Source organism: Acanthaster planci, linkage group LG11 (assembly GCF_054643075.1).
Source record: "Acanthaster planci isolate LZ-2023a linkage group LG11, COTS_SCS, whole genome shotgun sequence".
Lineage (NCBI taxonomy): Eukaryota > Metazoa > Echinodermata > Asteroidea > Valvatida > Acanthasteridae > Acanthaster > Acanthaster planci.
In genome coordinates, this window is record NC_141787.1 from 9,653,026 (window position 1) to 9,668,269 (window position 15,244).

At 40.1% G+C, this 15,244-nt stretch overlaps 1 protein-coding gene across 1 annotated transcript in view; it reads left to right on the forward strand.

Annotated features, from left to right (window-relative positions):
- LOC110983840 (uncharacterized) overlaps positions 1-15,244 on the forward strand; it is a 57,043-nt gene that overhangs the window by 38,777 nt on the left and 3,022 nt on the right. Inside the window, 22 exon segments of the mRNA XM_087143134.1 lie at positions 412-537; positions 1,724-1,852; positions 2,324-2,461; positions 2,923-3,171; positions 3,544-3,684; positions 4,936-5,061; positions 5,653-5,778; positions 6,303-6,421; positions 6,608-6,845; positions 7,520-7,633; positions 8,422-8,541; positions 8,715-8,809; positions 8,811-8,835; positions 9,495-9,590; positions 10,391-10,486; positions 11,302-11,403; positions 11,947-12,081; positions 12,278-12,390; positions 12,640-12,859; positions 13,068-13,161; positions 13,821-13,918; positions 14,312-14,628. Coding sequence (XP_086999260.1) covers positions 412-537; positions 1,724-1,852; positions 2,324-2,461; positions 2,923-3,171; positions 3,544-3,684; positions 4,936-5,061; positions 5,653-5,778; positions 6,303-6,421; positions 6,608-6,845; positions 7,520-7,633; positions 8,422-8,541; positions 8,715-8,809; positions 8,811-8,835; positions 9,495-9,590; positions 10,391-10,486; positions 11,302-11,403; positions 11,947-12,081; positions 12,278-12,390; positions 12,640-12,859; positions 13,068-13,161; positions 13,821-13,918; positions 14,312-14,628 — 3,017 coding nt within the window.

Consider the following 15,244-nt stretch of genomic DNA (forward strand, 5'->3'; position numbering starts at 1 on the left):
ATTTTGCAATGTGTTTCAAATTTAGTTGGAGCAAAGCTAAATAAGAACCAGTGTTGTTGTTCAAGTCCATCACATAAGTCCCTTCAAAAATCCCATCGCAGCCCAAGTCCTTAATGAGAAAGTTCTTTATGAGTAACCGGGTCAGCAGTGAACCCTTTTGTAACAGTTCATTTGAATAGCTTATGACTTGGCTTAAGACTGAATGACTTGTGATGAACTTGCAGGACTTGTATTGTGATAGACTCGAGTGGTGGACATTTAATTTACCTTTCGTTGGTGAACCAGCGAAGTTCATGAGTTCTGACCAAGGAGCCTCTGTTGCTGAAAAATAGTGCCCTCTCTTGGTTCAGCTCGATGCCCATTATCCTGTGTCTGGGGGTGAACTGTCGTGTACTGTTTTTTACCTTCTAGCTCAGAACAACTGCTCTGCATCTGCCATGTGCATCAACGGTGACTGTTATTTGAATGGATCTAATGTTGAGACTTGTCTGTGCTACAGTGGTTATGAAATAGCTACTGACCCCATGGTGTGTGAAGGTAAGAACAGCACGTTTACATGCATTCTGCTGTTTATTTGTGTATTTTGTTATCATACATGTAGGTGTTGCCAAGGGGCAAGGGGGATGCTAATTACTGCCAGAAAAAAATTGAAAAATAAAACATGAGGTAAAAAGGGGGGTGGAAATGTAACAGAAATGGAAAAATAAAGGGATTAAAATATTACCCATTAAAGAACCTTCAAACGTGACCCTCTTCAGCCATGAATTAAGTGCCCATCATATTTAGCTGATGAGTGTCCTCCCTCCCCAGAAAAAGGGTGTTTTTCCCGTGGAAAACATCCTGGTGATGCCCATGGTTGGTAGTGTAACAAGCCTTGTCATGGAGTTACAGATAGAGCTACATACAGAGATTTTTGCCATAATCCTGTGCAGCAGCCAAGTTAGGGTCGGTTTTGTGTTCATTGCAAAACCATATAGCACAGATGTCAACATAAAAACAAACAAACATACATTGATAGAATTTGCAACTTTTGAAGATATGTCAACGTCCTTTAATTATTAAGTCAAATTCACAATCAGGTTCACTTTTATGCAGAGAGGGTATAATCTGAGCTTTCCTTTGTGATAATTACCACTCAAAATGGGTTCAAGACCAGTATGTCATCCTAAAGATTACAGGTACAGCTGAAGATGGCAAGAAAGAAAGGAAAGGTTTTTAGTTTGTGTTCGAAAAAAATTAGCCAAGAACTCTTCCAATTTTTGTATGTGCTAAAAACTGATGAAAAAAACAGTTGGATTTGAGGGAAAACCAAAGGGTTACATTTTGTTCGTGTAATAAAACTGTTGTGAAGGAATAATTCTGAAGGTGATTAATTTGCATTTAAAGTAAAGATATCACTAAATTGTAATTGAGGGGTTAGTTTATCAAATCAGCAAAATTGATTGTCAAGAAGGTAACATGAACAATTGATAAACCAGAGACCACAACATAATGTTTGAGTGTTGATTGTGTTTGTTTTGCATATGTGATGTAGATATTGGACACCAACAGTCCTTCAAACTCATCAAGAGTGCACCGTCTATATGCTGAACTTAGAAATGTAATCCTTGGCCAAAATGTTGGAAGGTTATGTTTCTATCCTTAGCATCTGTTGCTTTTCTGTAACAAAGGTTAAGCCATTCCTTGTGATTTTGTCTCACTTTCAAATGTACTGTTGTTTCAGATATTGACGAATGTGCGACAGGTACCGATAACTGTGCTGCAATGGTACAATGTAACAACACTGTAGGTGGATACGATTGCCTTTGTCGAGCTGGGTTTGAACTGAACAATGATCAACGAAGCTGCTCAGGTGTGTTACAGTAAATGCCTACTGTCTGCAAATTCCAAAATGAGGGGCCACCTTGCAGTGTTAGCTTGGTACTACAGTAGAACACTGGTCCTTGGGGCTTTAACGGTAACAAGTACCCTGTACTATCAGCAATAGAAAAGAAAGAAAAACATAGATTTGGGAACTAATATTTTCCTTTTCATAAACATGGCTTTGTGTTATCAGTGCGCTTGTTATTCGTGTTTGACTGTGTACTTGTGGGATAAAATTGTTCGAGTAGTGATGACCTAAGTTCATTTTACTTTTAGCAAGGAGCTTTGAAGAGAAATTCTTCTGGACACTGCAGTGAATTTCAGACTAGCATGAGATTGAGTAATTAACTCCAACAATTTAAAAAAAAAGGTTTACTTTTTCAAGCTGCCAAGCAATCAAGTTTCAAATTATGTCAATTTTAAATTGGGTGTTTCAATTGCATTTTCCATTTATTGCCAGATATTGATGAATGTACGCTGCCAATAAATGATCCTTTGTTTGCCGGCTGCGATCAGAATGCGTTGTGCGCCAACCGTGCGGGTTCGTTTCTGTGCACTTGTGACAGTGGATATGAAGGCAATGGTACAGTCTGTTCAAGTAAGTTGGACTGAGTGAGCAGTTGTGTCTTGAAAAAAATGCATGCTGTTTAATAGCAGATTTACAGAACTGGCCATGACACCTGGTGCTTTATTCATTTGGTTCAAAGACAACCCTTAAATCAACCATAAACTGTAGTTTGGGTAGTGCTTTTATACTCCAATACACCGTAAAACCTACAAACTTCAAGCAGCATGCAGAGTCCACATCTTAAAATTTTCATTACTTAATACATTGAAACCTGAGTAGAGCAGTTTTCTTCCATGCCAAGTGAAACTCCGTATATATTTGGCAATATTCCAATGTTGTGCTTCTGCAATCGTTTTCCGATGTTGTGCTTCTGGAATCGTTTTCTAATTTCGTACTCATAATTTCTTTTGAGAGTTATTCTTTGAGGATGCCACCATAGGGTCTTTCCCAACATCAAATGGGTGCAAAAAGAACTTGGTTTTTCCCCTCAGATATTGACGAGTGTAGTTCAGCAATGAGCCCTTGTCTGGCAAATGCGACATGCACGGACACTGATGGGAGCTACCTCTGTGTGTGTGATGACGGTTTCCGTGGCGACGGTCGTGTCTTGTGCGTGAAGATCAATGAATGTGAGGAGAATCCCAACATTTGCCACTCATTGGCAATGTGCACCGATTCTTTGGGGAGCTACCAGTGTGACTGTAACCAAGGATACCAAGGCAATGGCACATTTTGCGAAGGTATGGCTGCTGTCACTTCTAGTGGTGCCCTATACCCAATTTGCCAAAGATCTTATAGTTATCACACAGGAAATCAAATGACCCCCCCATTAAGTTAAGCCACACTTTATTTCAGGAAAGTTTTGCCATCTTTAATTGAAGTTATTGTTTGTGCAGATAAAATTATAATAAGGAGGTATACTCTCACTTATGGATGTACTCTAACATTTAATAAGCAGATGGACTACAAAATGAAACAGTGTTTATCAATAATTGCCCCACTCTTGAAGCCAAATTGCGTACAGTTCATTCCATCAACATACATAAAACCCCAATGGTATATATCAATGTTAAAATGTTCCTTTCCTTCATCTTTGTGGATCCACTTCTTAGATATTAATGAATGTACAAGCAATAGTCATGAGTGTGCTGCAGGCAGGGCTGACTGCCTTAACAACGATGGTAGTTTCACCTGCACCTGCATGGATGGCTACGTATCAACCCCAGGAATGATTTCCGGCCGGCAGTGTGATGGTAAACTGGTCATAACATTAAATAGTTAAATCATGCTATAGTTTTTATTGAGAGTGTTGTACACCAGACCATCACAAGACCAGACGCAAGACTGGACACAAAACCAGTCACAAGACCAGTCACAAGACTAGACACAAGACAATACACAGGACCAGTCACAAGACGGGACACAAGACCAGGTACAAGACCAGACACAAGACCAAATATAAGACCAGACACAAGACCAGACACAAGACCAGTCACAAGATCAGACACAAGAACAGTCACAAGACCGGACACAAGACTAGATACAAGACCGGTCACAAGACAAGACCAGGCGCAAGACTAGACACAAGAACATTCACAAGTAGCAGCTGCAGTTTTTTTGACAGTGTTGTGGTCCAGATCAGACACAAGACCAGTCACAAGATCAATCACAAGACATGTCACAAGACCAGATGCAAGACACAAGACCAAACACAAGACCAGCTGCAAGACCAGACACAAGACAAGACCATCACAAGACCAGTCACAAGTCACAGGGTGAACACTGACAAATGACTGCTTTTGTTGCAGTTCATTAGAATAGCATGAGACTTGAATTCAGAAGTCTCTTGGTTTCAGAAGTTTGTTGGTATTGTGATGATCTTTTTGGGTTCTTTCAATGGTCTTCATCAAGGGGTCTTGACTACAGCACTATAGTTATTGACAACAGTTGTGTTCAAGTTGACCACAAGTCCTTTTATGAAAGTCCGTCAGAAGTTGTCCAGTATCAGTCAGTCTCAAGTGGACTCTGAATGTATGCCTTAGAGCCATATTGGTAAGGAGTGTTCCACGGCATGCACATCCAGGTCTTTGCTCCTTTGGAAATACAGGGAGACATGATGACAGTCAGTGCAGCTGTATTTAGCTGTGGAAGCTGATTTCAGATACGGCCAAGTAAAATCCCTTCATCATGCCTTTTTTTCTGCCAAATTATATATAAATAGAACGACATGAAAGGAATGACCTATGATCATCTTCTGGTACAATGTGTGAATTAAATGAAAAGTGTATGGTCATTAACCAGTGAAATACAGTACCAACCAAAAGAGAAAATGTTGCTAAGAAAAATACACCCTATCTTGATGCTGCCCTGGGCAAGTAAGGCTTTTCATTGTCGTCATATGTCATGTAGACTATTCGGGCCTTCTTGTGACGAGACCGCAAGACTGCAACTATGCACTTTTCCTGCATTGCTTTAGCTTTATTGCTTGATGATTGCCTTTGTAGATATTGACGAGTGTGCGTTGGAATTGGATACATGCACTGTATCAGTCTCTGTATGTAACAACATCAACGGAAGCTATACGTGTGAATGCTTAACTGGATATGAGAAGAATATGAATCAGTGTGTAGGTAAGTTGAGTGATAATTCTAATCTCATGCCCGAGAACAGCTTGTTATAAAGAGATATTTAATTTGTAACCGAAACCATCAACTGATACTCAGTTCAACACGAGGTGAGCTCATTTGTACGAATTTTAGAAAAGTGAGTTATTTTCGTTTTCACGAAATAACACTCGGTACAGTGCGGCACTTCCAGCACGCACTCCGTGCATTTTAATTCTAATGAACTAATACTGGTCATAATTTCACCAGTTAAAACGACTTTTCATTGAATTTTTGTGCAATCCAAAAAGTATACAGATGGATTAAATTCATGTTAGACTTTCAAAGTATTTTTCCTTGAGTTGTGCTGTCTTTTTGAGCTTGGGTTTTAGTCTGAAAAGTCGAAAATCAGGCTATTTCGCGTCAGTTCCAGTGCACGTGTGTGCCCACTACCGGGTGTCAGTTTGTGAAACCAAATTTGTTGATGAGTAACGCAGTTTTTACTTACTGACTCCCACTTGGGGGTGAGTGTCAGCTCGTGGTGTTGGGTGACAAATTGGCCTACTTCAAATCTTCAGTCGTGCAGTTGCAAGTAATGAGACATTGGTTTCTCTGCAGATGTGAATGAATGTAATCAGGGAACTCCATGTGCCTCACAAGACAACTCAGAGTGCGTCAATTTACCGGCAAGCTTTGATTGTCAGTGTATCATGGGATATTATCTTGAAAACACAACGTGTCAAGGTATGCCCTGACTTTTTGTGATACTATTCATGAATATCTTGATATAGTTGGTAAGCACAGGTTTTTAATCCTAGTGCACTGTAGTGTGGGATTCGTTTGTCTATAAAGCACATGTAATTGAAGTAATGCATTTGTGGCAATTGTCTTCGCAAAGATATTTGGTAACGGCACAGTTTGTGATGTATGATATACTGTTACTAATAAAAATAGGCTTCTGTTTAGAGGGTTAGAATTGGTTGGATTAAATTTTTGGCGTAAACTGATATGGTATCATTTGATTGGGTTTATGTGTCTGCACTTAACATTCTGAACTTAAAGTTAATCTTGAAACAAAATCAGAATTTAGTTTTTGGATGTCCAAGTGCCAAGGGTCATCAATTCCAAGATTCATGTCCAATATAGCGACATGCATATCCGTCCGAGCGTTTTGCTCTTCCCCTCAGTAAGACTGCGTAATTGCACTTGCATATGCATGGAGTGCATACAGTTGAGGAATACTTTCCCTTTTTCATTTGACCTTGTAGCTGGTGTCTCGTACAATGCGTCTGCAATCTTTGAAATCGTCAGTGGCCTTCTTGTTGGGAGCCCTTCCTTCGACCTTGAGACTGGCTATGTAACTTACCGATCTGACTTGAAACAGTCCGTAAGTTTTGGTTTCTTTCGCAGCCACTTTTGGTTTCCCTTAACCACTCCCCGTAAAATTGCACCGCCTGCAAGTAATGATCTTGCGTGCTCTCTAATATGAATTCAACTTTTGAAAAAAGATGCTTGGCAGATATAAATTCTTCAGCCCTTGTTATTTTTTGTTGAATTTCTCATTGTTCTTCAGATTGAAACAGCCTTCCGGGGCTCAACCCTTTCCAGTAACTTTGGGGATGTCACCGTCTCTGATATTTCATTGGCGTCTGAATTATCAGTGCTCGTGAGATTTGTTATCAATCTTCAAAGTGCCCAGCCGGAAGAGACAATCATCATGGCTTTCCTGAGCCAGCTTACTGGAGCCACTGGGGGTCAGTTGGCCCCAGATCACCGCCTGATCAGATCCACATTCATTATTGGAGATCCTAGTGAGTGCATGTACCATTTCCTCTCACACACCAGAGAACTAAATCAATAGTACACGATAGCTGAAAGAGAAGTACATAAGTACAGTGTACTTGAGATGTGCACTACTGATGCCAACATTTCTACTTGTTGGGTTATGAACCCACCATGCAGGTTTAGAAAAAAAGAAAAAATTGACACTCATTGCTTTCTAACAGTGTTTTATGTTTTTGAAAAATAATTGACTTAATTCTTTTTTCCCCTTCAACCCGTGACTACTTAATTAAAAAATGAACATTCAGAGTTTTATTTCTAACAATATTTTCCATCCTCTGACCCAGCAAAATTTCAGCAAAATTTGCTATGTTCATCATCCAATAAATAGAAACATGGTGGCCTGAGGCTGATCTATCTTGTGTGTGCTGTTCTATGGGTTATGTTCTATAAGCCTAAGAACTGTACACGCATATAATATAAATATTGACTGCTTTGGTGTGATCTGCAAAGCCGTTTACTTGGGCAACAAATTGAATGGATTACTGCCTGGCATAAGCTTCCCTCAAGCAAGAGTGATGTATTCGGTAATTTTTTGTCATGCGTTAGTAGTTTCGGAGATAGTTCTCATGTCAGTTTGATACAAGAAAGGGATTACAGTTGCACAGCAAACATCTTCTACTATTTGTTGATTTTGTATCAGATTGTAATGCAGCTCCGTGTGCCAATGGTGGAACGTGTGCAGAAGACAACTCGTTACCTGCAGGATATGTGTGCAGCTGCCTGTTGGGCTTTAGTGGACAAAACTGTGAAATTGGTAAGAATGATTGTCCATATTTTATGCCTGGGCATTTTGATTTTACAGTTTGCCAGTTTGTTTGATTCTGAAATATGTAGAGGCATGGACTTCGGTGGCAGGACCCGAATCGGACCATTTTCCCAGCAATTTTGTGGTCTTGGGTATTCCTATTTTCCCGTGTTGAAGATAATCTAACAAAGGTTTTTTTAAACAGTTTTAATTTGCACCCATTTGTGCTCGTATGTTGATCAAGTCAAATTGATTGGATGTTCCTTGCCCAATATGAGGCCAAAGCCAAGGTTCTTATTGGCGGAATTGATCAGTCCTGATCTCGATGAAAATGCATTCCTGTTCACCCAAGGAAATGAAAAATTTTCCCAATGTCGAACAATCCTAAACGCCCCAGGATCACAAAATCACAACAGTCCTTATGACTTTTATTGACTTCTAGAACAAAACTCAACCCCTAATAACCTGAAAAACCAGAAATTAAACCAAGACTAAACATTTTCCCACCCATATAAATTGACACAAATATGTTAGTCTATAAGAGAGAGCATCACTAAATGGGCTTGAGCCACCATTTATCTTATCCTTACCCACTTGGCCAGGACTGTGACCATGAAACATGCACACCAAATTTGGTCTCTCCTTGGAGGTTGGCATACGTTGGTGAAAGATTGTACCACGTACTCCAATTTGGGTTTGATACTATTTGGGGAATGCATTGAGCTTCAACCTTGGGCCATTGTTTTGTCTTCCGCTCCTATGTGAAAACGTTATCTTTCTGATTTTTTTGATAACAGGACCATGTGGCAACAGTCCTTGTATGAATGGTGCAACCTGCAGTGTTAATTCAACAACAAGCACAGGATACCTGTGTTTATGTGCTCGAGGGTACACTGGACTGCAGTGTCAAACAACAGGTGAGGTATTTCTCATATATTTTATGCCAGAATGCTAGGGCATGCATTGCCACAGATAAAATTCATCAATTAATTATTTACCCACTAGTTGGTCTGACAACCCTATTTGATATTTCCTACATATCTGATAGTGCATTTTAGATATATTGCTTATTTCTTTCCTTTTCATAAAGTGCCCTGCGATCTTGGTAATGAGTGCACAAATGGAGCTACTTGTGTTAACATGCCAAACAGCATCCGTGGATACACATGCGCATGCCCTGATGGATTTTCGGGGCGAAAACTGTGAAACTGGTAAGGGAATATTAAAGCCATTATAATGCCGTATAGATGCAACTAATGTCCGAGCCACAGGCGAAGGCATTATCAGCGTTCATTTTTGTGATTGGCCAAGCAGATATTTATTCCTTTATTTAATATTGGAATTTCCAAGCATATGAACCCCACGACCTCCTGCTTACAACTGTGGTCGCTTTAGCCTTTTAACCACCTAACAATTCGCCCTTAAGTCAAGTCCCTGACCTCAAGTAGCACGCTATGATTTCAAGGACCAAAGAAACAAGCTAATGTATTGTCTATCATTGATTGTTTTCAGTGATCAGTTTGAAACAGGTCAAATGTTCCGAACTGCAGTTGCAGTCGGGCATTAACTGATTACAGTGACACACCCCGTGGCATTGAAGGGGGCTGGCTAACACAACTTAATTAATGTCCCACGATGCCTACTTTCCGCAGGGCAAAAACAGTATTGCATTTTGCTATGGCCATCCTGTCAAAGATGTCATCAGTGCTTATATAGCCCACAGGATTTTGTCCAAAAATGTGCTTAAAAATTGAAAAGCTCTCAAGTCCCTCCCCCGCCCTCCTTGGGTGCACCTCTGTTACAGCACTTCATTATGAGGCAGTAAAATATGTGGAAGCTTTCACGCTCAACTTGGTTAATCGTTTTCTAGCATGCCAACTTAATAACTGCATGAATGGTGGCACCAGAGATAATGCTACTTGCCAGTGTGTATGCAGTCAACCATGGACAGGAAGCACATGCTCAGGTAGGTAGATTCTAAGTCCTCCAACATCTCAGCGGTCAAAACAGTCATAGTATTTAGAGGCGTGATCTAATCATAACGACATCACTTTGAAAATGAATGATTTAGATATTTTAGGAAATGGAGGTTATTTTGTGAAAAATACATACAGTTTGCAGAATACTATTACCAACAGGAACATTGAGCTGTGACTGTTGTCAGATTGCTTGAGATTGGAGTATTGCTTTTATTAAATATTTTGATGTTTTGTTTGATAATGTTATTTACACACTTTAATATGTTTTGGTTTTTATGATCCATTCGTTCCTTAAGAAGCTTTTAAAATAACGGAATAAGTTGTAGGAAAGGACGAATCAATCATGATCCATTCGTTCCTTAAGAAGCTTTTAAAATAACGGAATAAGTTGTAGGAAAGGACGAATCAATCATAATACAGTTAGTGACTTCTTTTGGCCCTGCTGAGCTCTCAGGACTTGGAGGACATCCAGTGAGTTGTTGTCAAGTCCTCACGAGTCAGTCACCAGCCACCCTGTCTAAAGTCCTGTCACAAGCTTCTCAAATACGTTTACTAGACGGAGGCATTTTTGTCAGTTCTTTGTCAGGCTGAATCACTTGTGAACTGCCTCTGAACCTAACCGGAGACTTCGAAAATCTGGGCATGCGCGGTGGTTCTGGGCACGTGCACAACTGTGGAAAAGGACCAGTTTGTCTGCTGCTATCTTGTCGAAGTCTTCCACCAGTCCACTGCATGTTTACATGTTTGATTACACTAATTTATGACATGGCTTTCTCCCCATTGTCAGAATGCTCCCTGACGTGTACAAATGGTGGAACTCTGAACAGTGTGACCTGTGAGTGTTCATGTCCTGGTGACAACTGGACTGGACGAGATTGCTCAGGTAAATGGCACATATGCTAATCTGTTTCAGTTGCTTTGCCATCTGAGGGCCTGTAAACTTGAGGCTTGTGCCCAATCCGCCACCTCCGAGTACAAACATCTCACTACACCTACAACCACATCACTTAAATGCTGGCATCTGTGACTGTTGGCGTCCGTGACTGGTTTGATTCCCTTATACACTCAGCCATTCTTTTGGCTGAAGCTTGCAGAGAATAGATGTACACAGTTGTACAAAAGACACCCTCACCAATATCACATGTATAGGACAGGAAAGACGTGCCATCACTATTGGTGTTGTGTGTGTAGTGTTGACACGGACAAACATGTATGATAATTTGGGATAATGTTTATGGATGAGTTCTTCACACTCCACCTTTCCTCGAACAAGCAAACATGCTATTGTGCTATTTCAACATGTTCAAGGGCATTTAATTTGTTCCTTTCCTGTTCGTGTGCCCAGTGCATAGGGCATTAGGAATCTTCTCAGTTAAGGGCAAAATTCTGCGGTACATTCCTTAAATCTTCATCTCAATATTTGTCATACACTATCATGAGCTCATTATTGATAAAAACCCTGGTATATACCTGGCCCATCTCACCCAGTTCCAAATGACTTCCTTGGTATATCCTGGTCATTACCCACACTTTGCATTTTCAGTTGCCCAAAATGAAATGTCAGCTTCAGCATGAAGCTGCAAAAAACATGTTTGTCCTTGCTTAGCCTATAATGGGACATTCAATTTATTTATTTACTTAATTTATAGGAGTATTTCTTCATCCCAATTATGTGTTTTCCCTATCTGTGTGCTCTAGAGTGTCCATTGACGGAGTCAAGCTGCATGAACGGTGGCCTTTTTGATGCAGAGCATTGCGAGTGCGTCTGTCCTCTTACACATAATGGAACAACTTGCGAAAGTAAGAATAATAATGACCAGTAACTTTTAACAAGAACGTCCCACTTATCCCTCTATCCCTTCATTATCCCTAGTAATTATGCCCTGAATTTATGTCCCGTTTAAATTAAATTAAATGTAGATATTAAATATTTTCAACTTGATCGTTTGGAGTTTCATGATCTACATATAAAAAGAGCCCTTTTGTGAATCTTTGAAATAATTATAGAAGTTTTGGTCCCTCTTTTTGAATATTTTCGAATTTTTGTAAAATTTTGCAAAATAGTGCAATCTTCAATGGAAATAAGCAACAACCAGCAAATAGCTACGTATTCGTGCTGATCAACATATCTTAACACTCGACTTGTTTTTCATATACAAATTGGTTTACAGCAACCTCAAACTAAACGCAACAGCCTCAGACACTTTGTGTCAACAACATAATTTCTGATTCACATTATTGCCTGATAAGATCCATTTTCAGAGGGAGCGAACGTCTTACAAGATGGCTGATACCGAAGTGTACTTTAATAATTTTGTTTCTTCTATTTCTGTATATTTTCAGATGACAATCTGTGCTTGAGTGTTGACAAATGCTCAGATAGTACCACTGGACGATACTGTGTACCTACTTCAACTGGCTTCACTTGCGAGTGCCGTATATTTGATGGATTTTTTATGGTCTCAAGTGCATGTCAACGTAAGTCATTCTTTCAGGCTGTTTGAAGTTTTGGTGAAGATATTTTCCACTCCACCCAATTACCCTGAATGAAAAAAAAAGCTTTCACTGGGAATGACGCCATGCAACACATGGCACTAATATACTGTCATAATATGTGATATATGTGATAAGTGAGACTGTGTGAGAATTGCCTCTCGTATTGTTTTTTCTCCAGAGCTGTCATCAATCACAGCAGAGTTTAGAGCTGTCGCTGAGACTTTCAGAGCTGTCTACAATAATCCTACATCATCTGCATTCAAAGAAAAAACTCTCATTTTTGAACGGCTGGTAAGTTAAATACTTTCATTGCATTAATGTAAATGGGTCTACGCTGCATTTGCCACTTGCATCCAAACTTTAGGAATGCTCCTTTTGACGAGATGCTGAAATTTCAGATTTCGGGGGTTTGGTCATATTTTGAGCCATTTCAAACTTCTGTTTGGTTGAACTTACTGTTGTAGACATTTTATTGCCCCTTATGCTCCCATCACTGTTAAATGTTTCCATCCTTCGTGAAATTATTATTATTATTATTAGGTCCTCATACGATTGAGGGAAGACGCATCCACCAATAGCGTGTCATCAGCACACGTCATTCGTCTTCAGTCAGGAAGTGTCGTGGTTAGCATGGTATTGCAGTACCCCAGTGTATCGCCTCAGTTGAATGCTGACGTTGTAAGAGTTCTATCCAGCTCCAATGAGCTAACTGACGGTGTAGTAACAATTCCGATCGATCCTTCTTCAGTTACAGTAAATGGTAAGCTGTGCTTGTGCATAAACCGCAACTTACTTTGCATCCTATCATTTCTTACCAGCCTCTCATGGATAGTAACCCTGAATTGTTTTGTGAAACAATTTGTCACATAGTTTGAAGGGCACACCTGTTTTGCAGTAACAGGAAAGACTTGTGCACATATTATGATTTCCACTGGTAAATATTTACTCTGATATTATTTTTTTCTCAGACACGACGACAGATTGCCCAGCTGACTATTGCCAGAATGGCGGGACGTGTTCGAGGTCGGGGTACTATCCGTCTCAGATAACCTACTCCTGCAGGTAATTTCCACTCTGCACCACGGGGAATACCCCGATGATCAACCAACACCTCTTTTTTACATCAAAAGGTTCATTCCAGCCAACCGTACAGCCTTAGAGATGCTTTAGCTTTTTTTCTTCAGAGATTCTAAATAAGCACCACTCTCCAAAGTCTTGACCAAATTTTCAAATGGTGCCAGCGGATGTGATATCAACTACATGTACATGTATATGTGAAGTGCACATGTTAGCTCAAAGTTGACATGAACAATAGAAAAAGACCAGTACGATTTAAGGGGCATGCCCAGGATTATAAGACGGACGAGGTTCAAAATGCAATGGCTTAGCTTAGCATCACCAGATGAGGGGAGTCTGGGGGCATGCTCCCCACTGAAAAGTTTTGAAAGCATGCCTCAAATCCTGCAATCTGGTGCATTTTCCATGCCCCAAAAGACAAATCCAAGAGTTCTGTTTTGTGGTTGTTTTGTTTGAAAAACAATGGAGAATTACAGAGAATTTATAATGTTCAGCTCCTAGTTTGCCACCACCAAGCATCTCAAAGGATGTCGTGAAATTACAGACAGGGCTAAGACAAAACAATACCACAAAATTTTCTCCCTGATAGGCATTGATCTCAATTTACGTAGCATTTACAAAAATTTGTTCATTCCTTTGTTCAGCTGTGGAGCTTCTTTCACTGGTCAGGACTGTGGGACGGTGATTCCCGGGCCCACCAGTGATGTCACAACAATGGAGACCACAACACAAGCACCAGACGGTAAATACTGATCATTTTACCCGAACAAAGGGACATGCTTGCAATTTAAATCATGGACAGAGTGTATTTTTCAGTTCTGTCACTGTTAGAAAGTGCTATGATTTTTCTTTTGTACATTCATCTGCCCTCAGTGTTTCTAGGGGTAGGTTAAGACCACATGCCTTTCTAAGTTTTGCTGTGTTGAGAAGCAGTGTTTTAAGAACATGAATCTTTTAGGACCCGTGGTGTCTATTAGTTTAAAAGGACCAGCGGTTGAAGCATTCCACCATCGAGAAATCTTCAAGTGGATTCATTCTAACAAATCGAAATGGTCATCAAGAGCATGATAAATGTGAGCCTAGTTGCGACATTGGACTTTTTCATTACATCTGTTTGAAATCTGTCTCGTTTCAGGTGGTGTCTCGACCCTCGCAATCATTCTCATTGTCGTAGGGTGTGTGTTCCTCCTCCTCGCGGCAGTCGGGTTGCTCGTCTGCTTGTGTTTCTTGATGAGGCGGCGTTACGAAGCCGGTCTCCACTCCTATCCAGACTGGAGAAAGCCTCGCGATCCTAGGGTCAATTATGGCCTGTCTGAGTACCCCGACTATAACAGTCGCTTTGAAGACAACCGCTTTGAAGACAACTGGTACTCCACATCTTCACTCAGAGACGAGGATATCAGAATGAACCGTTTGAGGAATGTCATGAGCCATTCACCTTACTTGCGACAGGTGAGTGCATCATGCACCTTGACATCTAAATGTCCTCTTGGGGACATTTTGTCAACATAACTCTCTGCAACTATAGTCCTAGTTAACCCGGATCTTTAGTTTGTTGGGAATATTGAAATCCACAACTTGTAATTGTCCCTGCAGTAGTTGCTTTAAGGCCGGTTCATAGTTCAGGTGAATGCGAAAGTGAAGCGATTTTGACGTTATGACATATTTGCAGCAAAATTTTGGTCGAGTTGAAATGTGCTCATCTTTTACAAATTTGAAGCACAAATATTTAGCCCGCGTGTGTTTTCACTTTTGCACGATTTTTAAAACGGCCTCTCTTACTTCTTGTAAATCCAATGAGTTTGATCAAAACCTCCAAAATGCAGGCCTATTCATTAACCTCACCAAGAGTTTTTCAACCTGAGATAACCTGACTCTAATGGCTTTAAGACACTTTATAAAAGAACAGACAAGTTACAGATAGAGGTAGAATTTCATCATCAACATCATGAGGTTGCATAAGCATTTAAAAAACGACCCCTAACAACATAAACAAACTGAAAACAGAGAAAAAGAAAAAAGGAAAAAAATCCGCACAGACATTTTTTAATTGTTCTTGCTTCACAGC